At 29.9% G+C, this 20,969-nt stretch overlaps 1 protein-coding gene across 1 annotated transcript; it reads right to left on the bottom strand.

Annotated features, from left to right (window-relative positions):
- Nucleotides 1-1,932: 1,932 nt before the first annotated feature.
- LOC109187300 lies at nucleotides 1,933-5,956 on the bottom strand. Its single transcript, XM_019337480.1, has 8 exons — nucleotides 5,769-5,956; nucleotides 5,500-5,676; nucleotides 5,254-5,363; nucleotides 5,072-5,120; nucleotides 4,836-4,988; nucleotides 4,414-4,652; nucleotides 2,941-4,322; nucleotides 1,933-2,863 (listed from the first exon to the last, which is right to left on the bottom strand). Exons 1-8 carry the CDS (start codon nucleotides 5,825-5,827, stop codon nucleotides 2,081-2,083), a joined length of 2,952 nt encoding a protein of 983 aa, XP_019193025.1. The 5' UTR covers nucleotides 5,828-5,956; the 3' UTR covers nucleotides 1,933-2,080.
- Between the last annotated feature and the right edge of the window lie 15,013 nt (nucleotides 5,957-20,969).

The following is a 20,969-nucleotide window of genomic DNA, read 5'->3' as shown; positions in this document are numbered from 1 at the left end:
ATGAATTATAAAATTACGTTTTTAACCCGGTGCCAAATGATCATTTGAGAGAAATTTTACTTAAGGATCAAAAGTGGCACAAAATTAATAATTGGACTAAAATTAATTTATTTTAAAATTGAGAATAAAAAATAGTAAAATCACTCTACTCGGAGAGGACTAAAAGTAATAATAACTCATACATTTACCACAAGATACAACAAAAGTCAATAAAGATTTTTTGAAACAAGTAACTTGATAAAATTTAAACATTTTTACCTATTTAGGGGGAAAAAAAATATAACACAATAATAACTTTCTTACCTTTTAAATTGCAGAAATTTTCAAAATTTCCTAAATGCCAAACGTCTCTCAAGATATTCCATAGAAATGGAGGATAAAATTATAAAATTAACAACAAATTTCATTGAAGTGAAAATTTTTTAAATTAAAAAAAAAATTAATTAACAACTAATTCCGCTGAAGAAAAAACTTGAATTCAAGAATGTACTCTTCCCTTACTAAATGAATAGTTGAATCAACAAAGAATATTTTTTTTTATTACAAGAGAAGGGAACACCCAAACTACTAAGCACCTCTAGTGAGGCTCAAACCTATTACCTACCACTTAGGGGAACAACCGAATACCATTGGACTACAAGATTCACAAAGAATATTAAAACTACTAGATATTTAAGTTATTTGTCATAATAAATATTAGAGTTACTTAATTTGTATTTAATATACTTTATTTGCCATGTTAATGTTATTATTAAGAATTTAACTTAATTTAAATACAGAGTGATAAATTGAAGTTTTATCCATTTTATTACAATGTCAATTTATTAAAACTTCTCTTATTTTATTTAATATTATTAATTGGGAATGAATAGTGAAGCAATTATTAGAAACCAATATGAGTGTCAAAGACCTTGTGGTCCAACGACACTAAGTTGAACTCCCACATAAGAGGTTGTGCGTTTGAATCTTAGTGGAGGCGCATATAAAAAAAAATGTAGTGATATTTTTTAAATAACTCAACTTTACTATACACTCTTGATTGAATCTCCAACCCCAATGGCTCCCCACACTTCGGCCCGACAGAAGATCTCGGAAGATGTAAATCATGGTAACTCAGCTAAACACAAAGGTTGAGGCTAGACTCCATCTTTAGTCCTTCTTCTCAAACTTCACCCCTATGACCAACTAAGTTGGCTCATGCGAGCAACTTTACTATACGGCTATATGCTTAGCAACATCATAGATTGTATTTTTCAACACTATAAATTACACTTTAGCAAAACTACAGAGTTCATCTATTAATAAATTCAGAAAACTAAACCATAAATATTAAACCCCTAAAACAAAAAGAACCCTTAAACCAAATTAAAAACTAAACTATATACTTCAAAGTGTGAACTCTAAGTGCACTTTCATATTGGATACACTTTATAATGAAATTGATATATTTTCAATATCTGCTTCTTAATATTCATGTATGTATATATTTTTTTAAAAATAAAGTATACTTTGTGAATTTGTGCGGTCTCATTGTATGAATTGGGAAATTTATTGCAACATGCTGTTTTTATATATTATTTTAATTTATTTTGTTTTATCATGCATTCATTCATGCCCCCTTGGTGGTTGCGTGAATGCCTGCGTGATTGTGGCTGGTAAACCGAAGAAAGATTACGCAAATCAACAGATTAACTAACCCACCCCATCAACAAAATATTAAGTTTTATTTGAAAACGAAATATTGTGTAGGGGTATCAATGTGGGTCAACGTAGCGTGATTATGCAATAAGGAAAAAAAATTACTAACCACAAATGATAATGTTATGGGAATACATTGATATAATCAGGAATAACTTGGAACAAATATATTCATGGTTATAGAAATCTAATACAATAATAATGAAGAATTAAAGAATATATGCAAGGCTCTCCTTCAAGCAAACAACAATTCAATCACAAAGAATCATTACATAATTTCAGCATGCACACAAAATCATTCCATCAAACAAATGGCAACAAATTTTTTTTTTAAAGGAAAACGAAAACCAGCATGGACTGGACTTACTGCAGATCAAAGGACTTAGCTTTTACGGCCAAACAATAGAAACTTTCTAATTCCCTTAGCAATTTTCGGGGAGTGTTCATCACCAATCCATTTCTTCCTTGACTGAAGTGTTTCAAGATTCACTTCGTTGTCGTGTGGTGGTGGGGTGGATAATTCGGGTGGAGAAATTTCAGAGTGGACAGGAGACTTCACACTTGTATTGCTGTTCTTGTACATTTCTGATTCTGCAGAACTAAGAGGATTGAGGGGAGAGGCATCTTTCTTAAGTGCAGACTCTACAGATTGATCTTCAGTTCCATTTGGTATCTGATCATTGTTCTTGTTGATCATAGTATCTTCACATGGAATTATACATGTCTCGTTTTTCTCGATTGAAGATACACTACTGTGTAGCTCCTTGATGTCCTTTATTTGAACCTCAGATGCAGCAGCAGAAACCATAATCGACGACTCATTTGTTGAGCTACTAACTAAAGGCTTAGCCTTTTGCATCCCTTTTTTCTTCTCAACAATGTCATTTTCCCTTGTGATTTTTTTCCTACTTTTTGGATTGGTTTTTGGCTCTGCAGATGGGGGCATGGGGTTTCTTCGGGCAGCTGAAAGGCGGTCTATAGTAGAGCTCTTCATAACTGGCTTCTGTAATTTCTCAACTTTAACAGAGGTGGCTGGTTTGCTCTCTTTTGTGATTTTCTTCGAGATTGGGGCTTTAGTACCAGTACCAGAACCAGAACTTCTCTCTGCAATCCTTCTCTGACGCTGCAATACTAGTTCTTCCAGTCTTTTCCTGTTCTCTTCATCCTGTCAATGGAGAAATTAAACCACATGAAATAGTTAAAATCGAAGTAGATTCGAATAAATAAAGGCCACTTTGTTACCTTCTCAGCTTTGCTCTTTGGTGTTATACTTCCAGAAGGTGATTTCTTAACCCTTGGAGGGATCTCAGCTTTCCTAGCTGCTTTTACTCCCGGCCCCTTGCTACTTTTTGTATTGGGAGCTTTACCGTTTTGAGGAAGCTTCGTATCAACAGGACAAACATCAGACTGCCTTCTAAGAGATTCATTCAATGAAACATCATTTGCATAATCCATTTCTGGATTCCATGAGGCCTCAACTTGATCTGATAAATCTCGCTCGAGCACCATGCAAAGATCATCTGGTTCATTCACATTCGTCGTTTCTACATGATCTGGCATCTTATGGTTGTTGGGTTGGCTAGCTCCAACAATATCTGAAACCAGAAAAATGTCAGCTTTTGGTTGAGAATCAGACAGGTTTTCAAAAGGACGAGCTTGAACCATCATAGATTCATCAACAAGAACATCTCTTTTGGTTTTTTCGTTTGCATGATCTCCAATAGATGCTGGATTACTATCACCACCAAAGAAGCTGTGGTCTTGAAATCTTTTTGGAAATAACATCTCCTCGTCGGTAAGTTCTTTTCTGTTAACTGGATTAACAGATTCTCCTGCACCCAAATTTTCTTCATTGTTTATGTCTCTTGCAATTGCAATGAAGGAATCATTTGACAGACCATGTTGCTTTGATAACTCATCTTCCCCTAAGATCTTAGTTCTAAAGTGCTCGTCCTGATTCCTTGCAGCATCATTGGGGCTTGAATCTGCATTTTGCATAAGAAGGTTCTGAAACATATCCCAGCTTTTGTTCATGTTTTCTTTTTCAGCATTCTCAATTCCCTCTTTACTCTTACTTCCATTTCTCTTCTTTCTGTCTTGCTTCTTTTTGCGGGACTTCTCAAACGCTGCAATGGCTTGCTCTACCTGCCCTTTAGCATAATCTTCATCTTCAGATGAAGAATCTCCAGAGCTTTCATCCCCCTCTTCATGTCTCTTTGAAGCTATGTAGTTTATGTTTCGAATGACAACTTTTCTCGATGAAGAACCTTTCCTCTGCTTCAAAGAATGCCTTTTTTCTTTGTGCTCCACATACTCATCTGAATCACTTCCAGAGGTTGTGTCAGTGTTTTCATTCCTACCATTTTCTTTCGAATTCTTTCCATTTTTACTTCTGGAAAACGAATGACAACTTTTGTCTGGTTCGTGATCAAGACTTCGACTGGAATCACCTGCATTCGGGTGCCATGGCACATTTCCAGGAAAGTAAGGAAAATTGTAGCCTGGAAATGGGGGCATTTGTGGGAACCCTGGACCATGGAAATTTTGCATATACTGTGGGAAATGGTGTGGCCAGTTTGGTACTTGGGCTTTCCCATCTTGAGTTGCTGATAGCAAACTATTATCTGAAAATCAAACAAACAGAACATCAAACATCATAAGTTGCTTAAGGAAACAGACAACAATAATCCCAGAAAATAGAGCTATCCAAGTTACCTTGGTGAGTATCTGAACTTCCATGGCTTATTGTTGACTTAGGTGGTGATGATACATTCCGAAAGTTCACCATGGCATCTTGATTATAAAACTTATCTTCACCAGCAATGGCGATTCCCGATTTCTCAAAATATGAAAATTCAGAAGGAGTGCAGGCCTGCATTGCAGCCACTTCATCCAACCAGATTCCATCATTGCTCTTTTTATTGCACAGTTCCAAGAAATTAATGCAAGCTTCCCTAAATGAAGATAGCCTAAATCTCATAAGTCGTTCGCTACCAGAATAACAAGATCTCTCTATCTCAGAAAACTAACAAGATGGAAGAATAAGAATATGGATATATCTTACCTAAACAATATTAAACTTAACAAAGAAAAGAAAAGAACAGAAAGATAAAAACAATAATAGCACTGCACTTTACCTTAAACGTAGAGCTCCAAAAGAATTGGCAAATGTAATGAGGTCATCTAAGTAGTCCATCTCGAACCCTGATACCAGAGCGCGAGCATAAGCCATGGCTTGCTCTTTCTTGAGAACTGCTTTCCGAGTTTCCAGAGTGCGTTGAAGACGAACCCTATTCACAGACATAAAGAGAAACAATTCACATGATAGCCTAACTAAAAAACAGTCATTATATGACTGGACATGATGTTTTACTTTGGATTTTCTTCCTCAGCTGTATCACCACCTCCATTATTGAATTCACCTAATAATCATCACCAAACTCAAGGATCAAAAACATGTAATCTTCAAGAAAAATAAGGAATCAAGACACATTTCAATCTCTGGAAATCCAATCTGTTCCCACTGATCATACAGTCTTGTTAGGTTGATTATACCTTCTACCTGAGATGCCATACTAGCCTGTTCATTCTCAATCTGCATGATCTCTTGCTCAATCGTAACAAATCTCTCGAGAACTTCTGGAGTAGTTACAAATTTAACAAACCTAGAATGTTTGAAAACATTAAAAAAAAAAAAAACCCAGAATTTTCCATAGCTTCTAAACAGCTACTAACATGAACATTAACTATAGAAGAATTGATTTAAAAAAGAAAAGGAAAAGAAAGAATGTTGATTCTGACCTTTCTAATGTAGCTTTGGTGAACCAGGAAGCATAAGGAGTGGAAGGACGAAGAGTAATGGAGTAGCCGCCTCTAGAAATCTGGTCTTTAGCGGATTTGAGGTGAGAAATGAAGGGTTGAAGAAGCCCAGAAGCCAATTTCTCGTTTTGTTTGCCAGCAAAGATGACAAGATCACATCTTTAACCACCCAAATCCATAAAGTTGAAACATTGTGAGAATTCATCCAACAAAATCCACAATTGTAGTGTAAACTACTGGTGGTTAATTACCTGGTTCTAGTTGGGGTGAGCTGAAACAAAGCATAATCAATACAAGTTCTTGAATCCATTTTCCTCTTCTGTTAGAAAAGTATGTACAACCTTTAGGAGATGGTTGTTTCACTAGAATGGCATAAAACTATATATGTACACTGTACACACACACACACATACACAGGGGTGACGAATGAAACTTAAGCACAGTGGGAGGGAGGGATTTGTTGGATTCAAAAGTGGGGTCCCCCATTTTAAGGATAATGTTACAACTATTACTTAATTAAGAAATATTTTTGAGAATATTAATACGATGTAAGACTTTATACCAATGATTGAGTTTTTCTTGCAGGTGAAGACATCAGAGAATGAATCTCTCTGTGCAGTAGAAGTTTGGTTTACTTTGCTGTTACTCTGAGTAACACAGGATTTTGGGCGGAACAGCATCATGATATCTGGGCAGAAGTCACAAGGAAATTAAATGCGATTCAAGTTATTGTTGCGTGTGGGTTGGGTTACACACAACCAAATAAAGAAATATTTTTGTGTGTAAAGGATCATTTTGTTGAATTCAATTCTGCAGAAAATAATCAAAAACTCTAACCGGGAGCTTAATCCTTGTTCATCTGGAAAATTGCATTATACCAACTGAAAGCAACACTATAACTTAACCATATATGATTCTCTCTCCGTTTAATCTAGCTAGCTAGAAGCTAGGTCAAAGAATTAACTCTTTTAAGAGTGCATGATAAACTCTTTAGCATGTCATGAGATAAAGCAAAAACTTGTGTGAGATCGTCTCATAGATCTTTGTATGTGAGATCATCTCACAGATCCTTGTTCGTGAGATGGGTAGGTCAAAATGGGGATAATATGTAATATTTATACTGAAAAATATAATACTAATTAGGAATAAATTGTTTATTACTTATATAGAAAAGAGTAATACTTTTGAAGAAAAATGTAATACTTTTACATTTTGATTTAAAAGTATTACATTTTTCCTCATAAGTAACAAACACTTCCTAACATTATTTATAAGGGAAAGCGTAATACTTTTACATTAAAATATTAAATTGTTTCATTTTTCCTAAAAAATATTACAATTTCCTTTATAAGTAATACACTTTATTCCTGATTAGTATTACGTTTCTTTATAAATATTATATTTTCATATTGACCAACATAATATGAACAGATACTACATTGTAATAGAGCTAGTGACATTCAAAAAAATATTGACCAACATAACTTGACTCGTCTCACGGATAAATTCCGTAAAACGGTCTCACATGTATGATTCGATGAGTAATTCAGGTGTATAGTGGGACTAGGTTGCAACTTTCAACTAACATATCAAGTCATGGACCTAGCTAGCTTCTGACTTATCTTCAATTCCAAGCTATATAAGCATTAAATAAAGATAGGAGTTTGTTTATATTTAGCTCTCGTCACGTTCAATTCCCAAATAATTAAAGTCAGCAATCTGACCAATTATAACTGGATATAAGACAAGGATTTGATATATAAACCACCAGCCCATCACTTCATCACTTAATAACAATATATAAAATTTAATATGAATGAATGTTTATAGCAGTCCAAAAGTTCAAAGCTTACCTAGAGTTGTTACTAGGTCCGCTTCTTCATCCAATTGGACGGAAAAAATGGCCATGGCATCTCCGTTTAACTGGACGGAGGCCTGCCTAGTTTCTTCATCTAGTTAGACGGAGAAGTCGAATTGATAGCAATTGGTTTTTTTTTCTTAAAAAAAAATTTAAAAAATTAATTGTACATGTTATTTCCTTGAGCTTACCTGCAAAATGAATTAATTGCACAAATTTAAAAAGTTATTGGTTAAATTGCATAAAAGGGAAGAGATGATCTAATTAAAGCTTTTCTTAGTTTAGGGGACTAATTGTACATTGATCTATAGTTGAAGGGCCTATTTGACCATTATCCTTAAAAATAAATTTGAGAAAGTAGCATTTTCTTTGATTTACAGGAAATCTCAGTGTTATTTAAATGTGTACTTACGGTTGACCAACTCAAATAAAGAAAATAATTTCCACGGAAAGTCAAATTTAAAATTTTGTGATTATCAAACTACCTATCCGATTAACTTGATTGAAGATTTGAAGTTGTCCCAGAAAGTAGCATTTTCTACAATGTAGAATTGCATGCTATTAAATCAGTCCTGGAAAATCACAAGTTTTTAGAGATCAAAGTCAAATAATTATGATGAAATGAAATTATTATAGTACGTATTATTTTTCATTACATGCAGTAGATGAAGCAAACATAATGATATATGCAAAGTACATTATATTATTGTAATTATTAAGAGGATATGATTACATTAACATTATTTCAGTCAACTTTATGAAAAGCTAAGCGGCCATCTTCATGTGTAGTGTAAATCAAAAGAAAAAAACCTAAACACTCCATCGATAAAACCTGAATTTGGTAAAGCAGCATTTGGTGCGAATATTGCGACCTCTCGCCTATGATGAAATGACATAAATACCACATCTATATGTTTACATATTGAGAATATATACACGGTAATACACGATAAATCTTTTTGTAAAAGGTGTGAACGTGCAATAAAACTACTAAGTGCCTGTAAAATTGCACTCAATGATATGTATGTAAACGTTAAGTGAAGAACGGATGGACTTTGTAATTTTGATCCGTGTAATTTTAGAATTCACACGTTTTTTAAGTATACTTTTACATATCACTAAATACATTTTGTAGTTATGTTTGATGTATTTTTACAATTATATTTTTTATCGAAAGACATATTCTCATCTATACTAAGCTAGAAAAAAAAAAAATCTTGTTATTGAGGTTGCTCTAACTCTTTCAAAAATTTTGACTAAAAGCAAATAGATCTCATGCTACGGAACGTATGAAATAAACTACTTTTGCTATTTAATGGCGAGAAATTAAATAGCAACCGCCAACTTGCATATGCTTCAATTCATATCACTATGGATTATTTTGAAGGATTGCTAAAGTTAGACTCTAAAGATGTAAACATGATAGTGATTGACTGATTAAGTACACGACCTTAATATCACTTTCAATCCTGCCTATCACTATTCACTACTAATGTTATGGTGTGTTTGGTTCATGGGTTTACACACTATAAATGAGAATCAAAATCATAGTTAGTATTTGGTTGATAATTTTTTAAAACATACACAACTATTAGATTTGATTACCCCTATAATTAAAAACATCATTCCTTAACTAAAAAATGTATCATTCCATCGTATTGGTAATATGATTTTTAAGTTTGGATTAGTACTTTTAGATTTTTGTTTTGAAACTTTTTTTTTTTTTTTTGTTCATATTGGTACTTTGGATGTCATTATGTTAAGATCAATTGTCTTGATTTTTTTTTTTGTTTTTTTTTTGTTTTTTGTTTTTTGTTTTTTGTTTTTTTGTTTTTTGTTTTTTTTTTTTATATTTTTAAAACCTTTATTCCCATTATAGATCATAATAACCAAAAATCAATATTGGCAATAATCATTCTAATTCCGTCATACTACCAAACATGTAAAATACTTTCACAAAAACTCATACCATTATCAAATTTTGATTCCCATTATGATTCCAATTCTCATGTGCAAACCAAACACACCCTTACTCTCTCTTTCTCAAATTTTTATATACTTAGTTTATGCTCCACATAAACACTTAGGTCCGTTTACTTCAAAAACTATTCCTTATTTTCTGTTTTTTAATTTTTCAATTTTTATTCTTTGTTTTGTATTTAGAAAATTTGTTTAATAACACTCATTTTTTCAAATTTACTTTTTTTTTTAGACTAACATTATAAAATTAACACAAGTTTAATTTCGAAGGATTTTATTAATATTTTTTGAGCTAATATTTAAAATATTTTTGAATATATGCATTTGAATGACTTGTATACATATACTTTTTTACTTTTGATGTATAATATATGTAAAATTTTAATATCCAATATCTAAACTAAACTTTAATTACGATATAACATATATAACTAAAAATATTTGAACCAATATTCTATTGAGTTCAATCAAAATCTAAAACCTGGTGGCCAAGCACCTTATACTCAGATAGCATGTAGTGACCTCTTTTATATAAGAGGTCATGAGATTGAGCCTAGTGTTAGTAGCATATGTGATTGAAATTTTTTTTACAGTTTTCAAAATTAAAAACTGTATTAATAAACATGTTTTATGTTGTATATTCTCCAATTCTCTAGTTTTCTCTGGAGAAAAACGGGCCCTTAATATCTCATTTAATTTCATTATTTTTTTTCCTTCAAATGTGTAAAGAATTTTTATATGCTGAATTTTTTTCATATTATCTATCATTTATTATCTTATTTATTATCATTTCTAGGAAAATGACACTTTTTACCCTAAATTATTATTATTATTATTATTGTTATCACCATTATTATTATTATTATTATTATTATTATTATTATTATTAACCACTCTACTACTTTTGGATTCAATAGTGCCATTGCATCAATATTTTTCTTAAATTCAGCTTCTGTTATTAAAATTAAATAAATAAATAAGCAAAATGACACTTTGTATTAATAACCACTGGTCACAGATGTGAAACTTTGGAAGAATGATCAGGGATTGAGTCTCACCAGCTGCAGTGTGGGAGCAACCTCTCAAAGTGAGGGGGGTTCCTTGTGCGCAGTGAGCACAGGTCTAGCCTTTGTGGTTCATGTTCAGTTGAGTTACCATGATTTATATCCTCCCAAATGCCTTGTGCGAAGTGAGCACATGTCTAGCCTTTGTGGTTCATGTCCAGTTGAGTTACCATGATTTATATCCTCCCAAATGCTCACATAAACAATACAGGGGGAACATGTGCTATAAGTAAACAAGGTTCATGTCCAGTTGAGTTAAGTAAACAAGGTTCATGTCCAGTTGAGTTACCATGATTTATATCCTCCCAAATGCTCACGTAAACAATACAGAGGGAACATGTGCTATAAGTAAACAAGTTTAGAATTGGGGATAAAGTGATTGCGTAAACAATACAGGGGAACATGTGCTATAAGTAAACAACTCAGGGAGAAAAAAAAATGTTATTTTCCCTAATCTATATTTTCTAATAATATTTTCTAATAATAATAATAATAATAATAATAATAATAATAATAATAATAATAATAATAATAATAATAATAATAATAATAATAATAACCTTTCAAAAAAAATAATAATAATATGAAAAAATCAAATAAACACTTCAATTATTGATGAAAAGCAATTAAGTATTAGAACTTTAAAAGTTCTAATTGAACACTTGAATTAAACAAAAAAAAAATGACATTGCAATTTAAAAATAAAAAATTACATGATAAATTTAAAATACCATGTCATTGTTTTAAAATTATTTTAAAATTACCTTGAGCACCTTTAAAAGACCTAGAAGTCTGCAAGACCTAATAGAAGTTCCTTTCGAAGCCTTAGCAATACTTATACCATGGACCAAGGTTCACAATGCACTGTAGATTCTGGTACATGTGTATTGTCTTTTGTTGTAAATTTTTATTTCTTATGTTATGAAATTATGTACTTTAAGAGTATGAATTCTGTACCGCAAACAAGTTAGTAATTGTGTCTTGTATTTTGAAATTTTGTGCCTATGAACACAAATTATGTACCTAAATCATATTTGAAAAATAAGTAAATATGTAGCATATGTATGTGTCTTGTGCTGTGATTTTTTGTATCTTATATTATGTGAAATTTTGTATCCTACGAATATGAATTCTGTAACTCGTCGTTTCAATCCAGTGTCCATAATACTATGTAGATCCTAGTCCATGATCCATGGTCCTAGTGGAAGAGGCAAATTATTGTATGGACCATGGTCTTGTGTGGACCATGAATATCAGGTACTTTTTAATATATTAAAAATACATTATTTTTGTACCGAAGATACATTATTTTTGTACTGAAGGTACATTATATAAAACAATGTACCCTTAATATATTAAAAATGTACTTTCAAAAAATGTACCTTACATACATAAATAATATACCCTTAATATATTAAAAATGTACTTTTTATTTATGATTCCATGCAATAATGGTTGAGTGGAAGAGATGTTGGACCATGGAGGAAAGACACTAGGGTTTGGGCTTAGGCTTATCCCGAATACAATATATAACTTCAACAATATTTTGTTATTGATTGTTAATTTATAACATTTGGTCATTATATTAAATAACAATATTTGCAGTGCACTTTTTAAAAATATAGGTTAATACTTTTTTCGAGTATTATTGACTCCGCTATAATATAGTATCCGTTAATACAAAATTTAAAAAAAAAATTATAATAATTGCATTGTTACTTTACATTAATATAATGTGACCTAGGATACATATTGAATTTCATAAACGAATTTTTGCTCAAGCCCAATTGTATTTATTCTACTTTGATATTTCATTTGATGATATATGGGTCATTTTTAAAGGCAATTCATTCACACATGCATAATGCTAAATATGAATATGGGCCATCTTCTAGAAGCTACCGAGTATGTATAGAGTCGTTATGCTGTGCATCTGTCCGTGTGCATTATGTATAGTGTACACGGATGCAAAAACGATGTCGTTTTTAACGTTGATTTAAAAAAAATAAAATAAAATTGCATAACTATACATTCAGAATTGTATAACTATACATCCAGAATTGCATAACTATACATCCAAAATTGCATAACTATACATCCAGAATTGCATAACTACACATCCATAACTTCATCACTATACATCCAGAATTGCATAACTACACATCCATAACTTCATAACTATAAATCCAGAATTGCATAACTTCATAACTATACATTCAGAATTGCATAACTACGCATCCATAATTTCATAACTATAAATCCAGAATTGTATAACTATACATCCATAATTTCATAACTATACATTCAGAAATTATGCACAACATAATGTTGTTGACGGGAATCGAAACTGATTTTTTTTATTTTTTTAAGTTGGACGCGCGTTTTTAGTCACAACATAATTTGTCATATGTATATAATGAAGAAAAATTAGTCGGAGCATTATGCTGTGCAACCGTGTGCACCATGTAAGGTGCATGCGAAATTTGATCCATAATTTCTATACTATAGATTCATAATTTTTATACTATAGATCCATAATTTATATATTATAGATTCATAATTTCTATACTATAGATTCATAATTTCTATACTGTATAGTTATTAAATTATGAACATATAGTTTAGTGATTTGTGGACACAGAGCTCAACAATTAGGAATATGAACATTGAAAATTATGAACATAGAGTTTTATAATTGTGAATATAGAATTCAATAATTATGAATCTATAATATAGAAATTATAAATCTATAGTATGAAAATTATGAACTTATAGTATAGAAATTATGAATCCAATTCTGTGTGCACCATTTGCACAACATAATTTGCCAGATTAGTCACCAAAGACTTCTCCACGTGTACACCGCCAGCACCTTCGAAAGTCCTTTTTAGACATAAGAATAAATGTAGTTTCTAAAATTATCGATCTGCTTTCTCCCCTATTTTTCTCACATAGAAAATCCAATACTAACACTCAAAGACAATGCATTATATTGATCAAAACTCATTCTTTTAGAAATAGATACATGCTGTTTGCCCCATCTTATATTATGTAACCAAATACGAAAGCCTAATGAAGGCATATCAACCTTCCAACTCAGCAATCATTATACCATGAACCACAATTTACCTTACAAAGTAGACTATTGATATAAGGTATAGTTTTAATTAATATATAAAATATTTGGTTTTAATATATTAAATTTTTTATTTTTAAAAAATACATCATTTGTATATTGAATATTATTATTTAGTATGATATCAAATAATGAATTTTACTTTAAAAAAATAATGAATTTTACTTTCAAAAAAAAATAAATTTTAATTTCAATACATAAATTATATACTTCATGATTTACAACAACACAAAAATAAAAATAAAAAAAGTCACTCTGTATATTTCAAAATACTAAGATAGATCTTTATCTCTTTGATGCATGCATTAATCAACTAACACCTCCTAAGATCTTTCTTCCATAGAAGATCATGTATCCGTTAAATCGAAACATGAACCAATGGCTTGTAAGTATATTCCCTAAATATAATATATTATAATATATTGTATTATTGAGTGATTGTACGTGGTGCAAGTAGGTGATTAAGTTAATTAGTAACTTTATCAGTATGTAATTTAGGATATTCAGTTTAACTTTAACTGAATATCTACATAGTACATACATTAATGACATGTAAGCTTCTAAGCAAAACAGTCCTCCCACAACTCTCGTATTCAGCATACACACACCATTCAGTATTCGAGAGAGAAGTGGTAGATAAAACTATTTTGCAGGTTTACCATCACAGCGGCAATACCAACAACTATGACAAGAGATATTCAAATCTGCATGGACAGCTCAACTGGTCACAGAGGTGAAATTTTAGAAGAATGATCAGGGATTGAGTCTCACCAACGACGGTGAGGGGGGATTGAGTCTAAAGGTTCCGCTCATTATTAAGTATATGTTAGTCATATTATTATCTAACATAGATTGCATCGGATTCATTGACATAAGCTATGTTGTTATTCTTCATTTAATTTTTTTAAGGTTTCATTTAATTTGATTTTTGGTTATATAAACAAACCCTCATTTGGAAATCAATTTAATTTTAATGTTTTGCAAATGCTAAAATGTAGGGCAATTAAAATCATTTCCTTGTATTTTTTTTTAAAAAAAGTCATTTTCTTGTATCCTTAAAAAGGGTACCCTCCGTAGGTCTGTCCGAACACAGCCAAATTAAAAGCAGCTCCCCGCCGCCCATATCTGCTCATTACGTTTTTCTGCGTTTTTTTTTTTTTTTTGGGGAACCGTTTTTCTGCGTTTCTTTCTTCCTCTCTCCCTGCATTTCTTCCCTTATTATCAGCAAAAGATAGGCATCAATCCCATCCAAGAAATAAGGATGATTAGTTTCACATCATATATATGATCATATCTGTTAGGCATGTATGTATTAGGAGCCACAGGAATTTCATTTTATAATAATAAGTAATTGAACAATGATGGAGTCGGTTATTTTTGAGAGACTTAAATGCAGAGGTTCGAACCCTCAACCTTTGGCATTAAGTTGGTTATAATATCAAAATTGAAATATGTGCTCAATCACAATTAAAAGTTTAAATTAATAAATGAATTGGACATGTATTTTATTTATTTTGGTGAAATTGAAGCCCTCAACGAGAGCCTTATGAATTGGACATTTATATTTATATATTATATTGTCAATAATAATATACTCTTAGGTGTATATAATTTGACACACAACTTAGAAAGTCACACATTTTTTTGTCTATAGTGATACGAAGAGTTTTAAAAGAAATTGATAAAGGGTTTATATATATATATATATATATATATATATATATATATATATATATATATATATATATATATTGAGAATTTTAAAAAGCCAGCTGTTACGTACTGAAATTTAGTACACAACAAAAGAAATCTTTCGAGTAGGTTTTTAGCTTCTAATCGTGTTCAATCGCATCAAATTCCAATTTCACACTTCGAGTGTGTGTAGGCTCCAAGAATAATAACTAAAAGAATTATAATAACAATATAATTCTCTGCTTCCTCATCTTCATATGCAATGGACTTATTTACGATAATTTACTTTTTTTTTTATTATATATACCCAGGGTTTTCACCGTCAGACACAGTGACTAATCCCTCGCTGAATTGTAGACACCTCTTTTGGATGGGACAGTTGGCCTAGGGACCTTTGGTTAAGGACCTCTGGTTAATGAATTCAACGTCTGGCTCGATCTCATGACTTCCCACATGGGAGAGGTCACTACATGCTATCTGTGCACAATGAACTAGTTGATAACATTAGCTGATTGTAGAAAAGTGTTTGGTAAATTAGATGTTAACTGATAGCTGTTTGGTATAATTTCTTTTCTCAAAAAATTAATTGAAAAAGTTGTTTTGAGCAACTTTTTAAATTTTAGCATTTTAGAGTTACAAAAAATTAATTAACCAAACACTTATATTGATTTTTTAACCAAGTCAAACATTTAATAGTAGTCAATTAAGCTAAAATTGATCTATAAGCTAATTATTTTATCAAACAAGAACATTAACAATCTCACTAATTAAGTCGTACCATCGTAATTAGCCTACTAATTCTAGAAACATAATTAATTCTTTCTATTCGAAGAATAATTAATTCTTTCTAATTAAACGATATAATTACATTTAAGGGGGTATTACTAGAACCTTTTGGATCTAAAACAGACTATATAAATAGTATTGCTCTATTGTTGAATTAAGAGAGATTCTTCATATAGAGACTAAAAATCTTGGGGTTCCTTTGCTCTTGCGTGCCTGATCGCAAAAGCATTTGGATGGTTCAAGGATTTGACCAATCGTTAATGCACGCTGTAAGAGTAACAATTTTGAACTCCCTCTTAATGTAAAATTGTAGAAAAGGTTTATGATGCTTTTCATATATGTTTGTTCTAACCGTGACATCAAGAGCCATACTTTTTCAAATGATCTTATATTTTAGATTAATTGTGGTTTTTGTTTTTGTTATATTCTTGGGTTAATTATATAATATAATAATTAGCAAAGGCCTTGTGATCAGCGACATAGTTGTGATTCCTCAAATGAGAGGTCTCAGCTTCAAACTCCACTGTGAAGGCATTAACTATTTGTACTTCACTAAGTTGAGAAAGTATCTATGAATAGATAATATAATAATTTTTTTTTTTTTGATTATGATAATAATTTGATTATTATACTATTTTTATATAATTATACATTAGATATATTTTTATTAAAAAAAAAATATTGTTTTTTGACGCAGTGCGACGGTATATATTGGCGTTGTCAAGGCATTAATTGCATTTTTTTGGGAATGACGGAAGATGTAGCAAATTTTGGTTTTAAAATTTATTCAATAGTTTTCCTTCACAATAGTTTTTACCTTTTCCATATATTCATTAATGGAAAAATGATTTTCATAGTGTGTTGCTATTTGCACCACACTTTAATTAAAAATGGGTATAAAAAATCTTAAAATTGTAAAAAGGTAAAAAATTTAATAATTACATTAAGTAGTGTAAATAACCAAATGAGGTTCATTTTGCTATTTGCACCACCTTGATCAAACTTACAATTAATAATTTTTAATTTAAAATTTAATTAATTAAATATTATTTAAAAAAAAAAAAAAAAAAAAACTAACCCCCTCACCTTCTCTGGTGAGAAGGCGACCCACTGGGCTGCTTACTCACCAGAGAAGGCGACTCAGGTAGCTTTCTACCTGGGTTGAGAAGACAGCCAAGTGGGTTGCCTTCTCACCGGAGAAGGCAACCTAGGTAGAAAGCTACCTGGGTCGCCTTCTCCGGTGAGAAAGCGAACCAGAAGGCAGCCCAGTTGCCTTCTACAGTGAGAAGGCGCTGCCTCGCCTTCTCATCGGAGAAGGTGACGAGAAAGTAATAATAAAAAATAAAAAAAAATTAGGCTGCAGTCCAGTGGGTCGCCTTCTCACCGGAGAAGACGACGAATTCATTTTTTTTTTAAATAATATTTTGATTGTTAAAAAAATAAATAATAAATATTAATATTTGACCACATTTAATGATGGTGGACTTTTCTATTTGCACCACCTATAAAGCTATTATACCTATTAAAGAAGATGTGCAAATAGCAAATTGGGTGGTGCAAATAAAATTACCTTTTTCATATTATAAAAATAATTGTATTACATATAAATATTAGATATTTTTTGGTATATTAATTATCATTATCTGATTATTTTGAAAATATTTTATTTGTTGCAATGATTAATATTCTAGAAGTTTTTGCTAATGATATAATATTATTATTACCTTTCAAAATATGATTTTATGATATTTGTAATATAATTATATTGTTGTGATATTTGAAATATTTATTTTTGAACCTTAAATAATGATTTTTTATGTGATATATAATTGAATGATATTTAGGAAATCTTGTGTGATTATAATATTTTAGATTAAAGTGTTTAATTTAAAATAATATTATAATATTAATTGATTGATTTTATACAAATTTAATTTGATATGAAATTAATTGATTAACGGAAAGATCTGATGTATAATATGAAAATTTGTTGAATTGACGTAAGATCATAAGAATGTAAATCAGTTTAATAGATTGTTCTAGGTGTGAATTGAATTATTATTTTTATTTATACTGTAAAAATCGTTTTAACTTTATATACAATGATGAGATTAAATAATTGAGATGGAATGATGGAATGAATTTAACTGATTATTTCTTTCCTAACTCACATTAAAGGTTCAATACTACAGATATAGATAAAGTATTAGTAATAGCTAAATGTGTATATAACTGATTATTTTTTAATTTAGGATCAAAGAGTGCTCTATATGATCTTAGGCCTCAAATTTTATTTTCAGAGTTCCAGATATTATAAATAATCAACCTACATCAGTATCTACTATATTATCTTCACATGAACAAACTCCATCCTTGAAGTGGTGAAAACACTTAAGAGCTACTCACTACAATTTCCCTCTCTGTAATCACAATTTCTTTCGTATAACTTAAAAAATAAATGTTTCACATATAATAGTAAATGAAATTATAATATAGTAGAAAATAGGAATTAATATTATTGGTAAATTATATATTAGTTGAAATTGTACTTATTTTAGTAAATCTTTTTTTTTACACTTCCGCAAGATTCTTTTTAGCCTTCAAAATTTGTGCATGTGCACATACAGAACTACAAATTGCTATTTTTAGATTGAATTTATCTTTCATGCGTAGCTGTATCTTCACCAACTAATTTAATAAAGCAAATGTAAAATGAATATTAACGAAAAACTTCGCAATATTGTTTCCATATTCACTTATTAACGTAATAATATATATAACACCATATAGAAAAATACATATTAATTAAATCTTAACTATAATAAAGCTATATGGTTTGGGAAGTAATTAATGTTACAATTATTATGTTATTATAAATATAAATAAAAAATAGAAAAAATAAAAATATTTTAAATTGTTTAATATAATAATATTTTTGAGCTTCCATTGGTCAAGTATTTATTATTTTTATAAAACTCAAAATTATAATTAAAATTAAAATTAAAATTTTGTATGGTTAATATAATCTCTAATTATGTACATATTCAAATAAACTTATAAGGGAATTTACATAATTACATTGATTTATTCTGAATTGTATTTCATCTATATTATAATTTTCACAATACGAATAATAACTAAGATAATTACATTTAGAAAGCAAATTTCAAATTTTGTAGGAGTAAATTTAAACTCTAATTGAACACATTTTTTTATATGATTATATAATATATTCTTTATGCACATGTCATTCCATAAAGCCACATGTCATTCTATAAGCCCAAGACCACTTTTTGTGGAGATAATTCAAATGAATTTTTTTTTTTTTTAAGTCCTAAGTTTAGAAATCCAGAAAAACATTAAAGACCCATACGATATATACATTTATATATTTAAATTTTTATTTATGGCTCAAATGATTTTTTTTTTTTTTTTAATTCTGAAGTTCAATAATTGACCTACGGCTCGCAGCATTTGTTTTCTTCATCCCTTTTCGCTTCTGTCATTTCTTTGAAGCATTTGAGAAGATAGACAAATACACTCCACAATCTCTACCTGTAGAAGGTGGTTCCTTAATGTCTGGCTCCATTTTTTCTACCACTTTCCATGATCCTTTTCTTTTGTTTTATATTATTATATTAAACAATTTAAATATTTTTATTTTTTCTATTTTTTTATTTATATTTATAATAACATAATTTTTTCCGTGCATCGCGCGGGTGAATTACTAGTTCTATAATATAATAATATTTTTGGTAACATTATTGTTTGCAAATTTTCTGTATATTTTTTACGTATTTATAATATCGTATAAAAAAGACATTAATTAATATCTTTAAACATGAAAATGAAATATTTAAACAATAATATTTTACATCATCAATAGTAAAGATATATTTTAAAAAATAGTAAAGGTAAATTAAAAATGCAACAAAAATTAAAAATGAAACGGAAATATTTCAATAATAATAGTCTACATCATCAATTAAAAATGGAACAAAAATTGGGTAAAAATATCAATGCATCTGATATTAATTGGTTAATTGACTAATTGATTGAAAATAAAAAAGAATAATTTGCTAAAAATGAATATGATATTACTAATTGATTGAAAATATTAAAAGAAATGAATATTAATAGTTGATTGGAAATAAAAAATGATCCATAATTAAATTTGAAAAAATTATTTCAATAATAATATTCTACATCATAAATAGTAAATGCATATTTTAAACAATAGTAAAGGTAAATTAAAAATAGAACGAAAAATATTTTAATAATAATATTATGCATTATCAATTAAAAATGGAACGAAAATTAGGTAAAAATATCACTGCATATGATATTCTAATTGGGTACAAATAAAAAAGAATGTTGGATCTCATTGCTGCATTATGCTTACTTCCCAGTGGGTTACCACTCCCGGGATTGCCGAAAGTCAAGCACGCTTAACCACAAAATTCTATAATACCTGGTTGTCATATCCTACTTAAAACTAATTGATGATAGATAGGTGGACATTAACCATTTAAGCCACAGCGCCACGTCTCGAATCGAACAGGGGTTGAACTCCGCCAACCCAGTTGACGCCCAACAAAGAATAATTGACTGAAAATGAATATGATATTACTAATTGACTTAAAATATAAAAGAATCACTAATTGACTAATACTCTATCATTATATATTTTTTCACCCGAGTCACCCATCTTGATGGACTAAAGGTGTTAGCTTTAGACGATGATGGACAAGATTGTATTGCTACTACCAATGTCGTCTATAAAGAGATTTCAATAATGTGTAAATACAATCGTTGATATTATATTTTTTTAAATGACAAATTTGCTATATATCTAGACAAAAAAATATTTCTTCCATACAAATGAATTAAGATAACAATTCATTCCTATAACTATGTTGCTAGAGAACGAACACAT

This window comes from Ipomoea nil, unplaced genomic scaffold, assembly GCF_001879475.1.
Source record: "Ipomoea nil cultivar Tokyo-kokei standard unplaced genomic scaffold, Asagao_1.1 scaffold1421, whole genome shotgun sequence".
In the NCBI taxonomy this organism is placed as follows: Eukaryota; Viridiplantae; Streptophyta; class Magnoliopsida; order Solanales; family Convolvulaceae; genus Ipomoea; species Ipomoea nil.
Note: the sequence above shows the minus strand (reverse complement) of the source record. Positions and strands in the feature narration are given on the sequence as shown.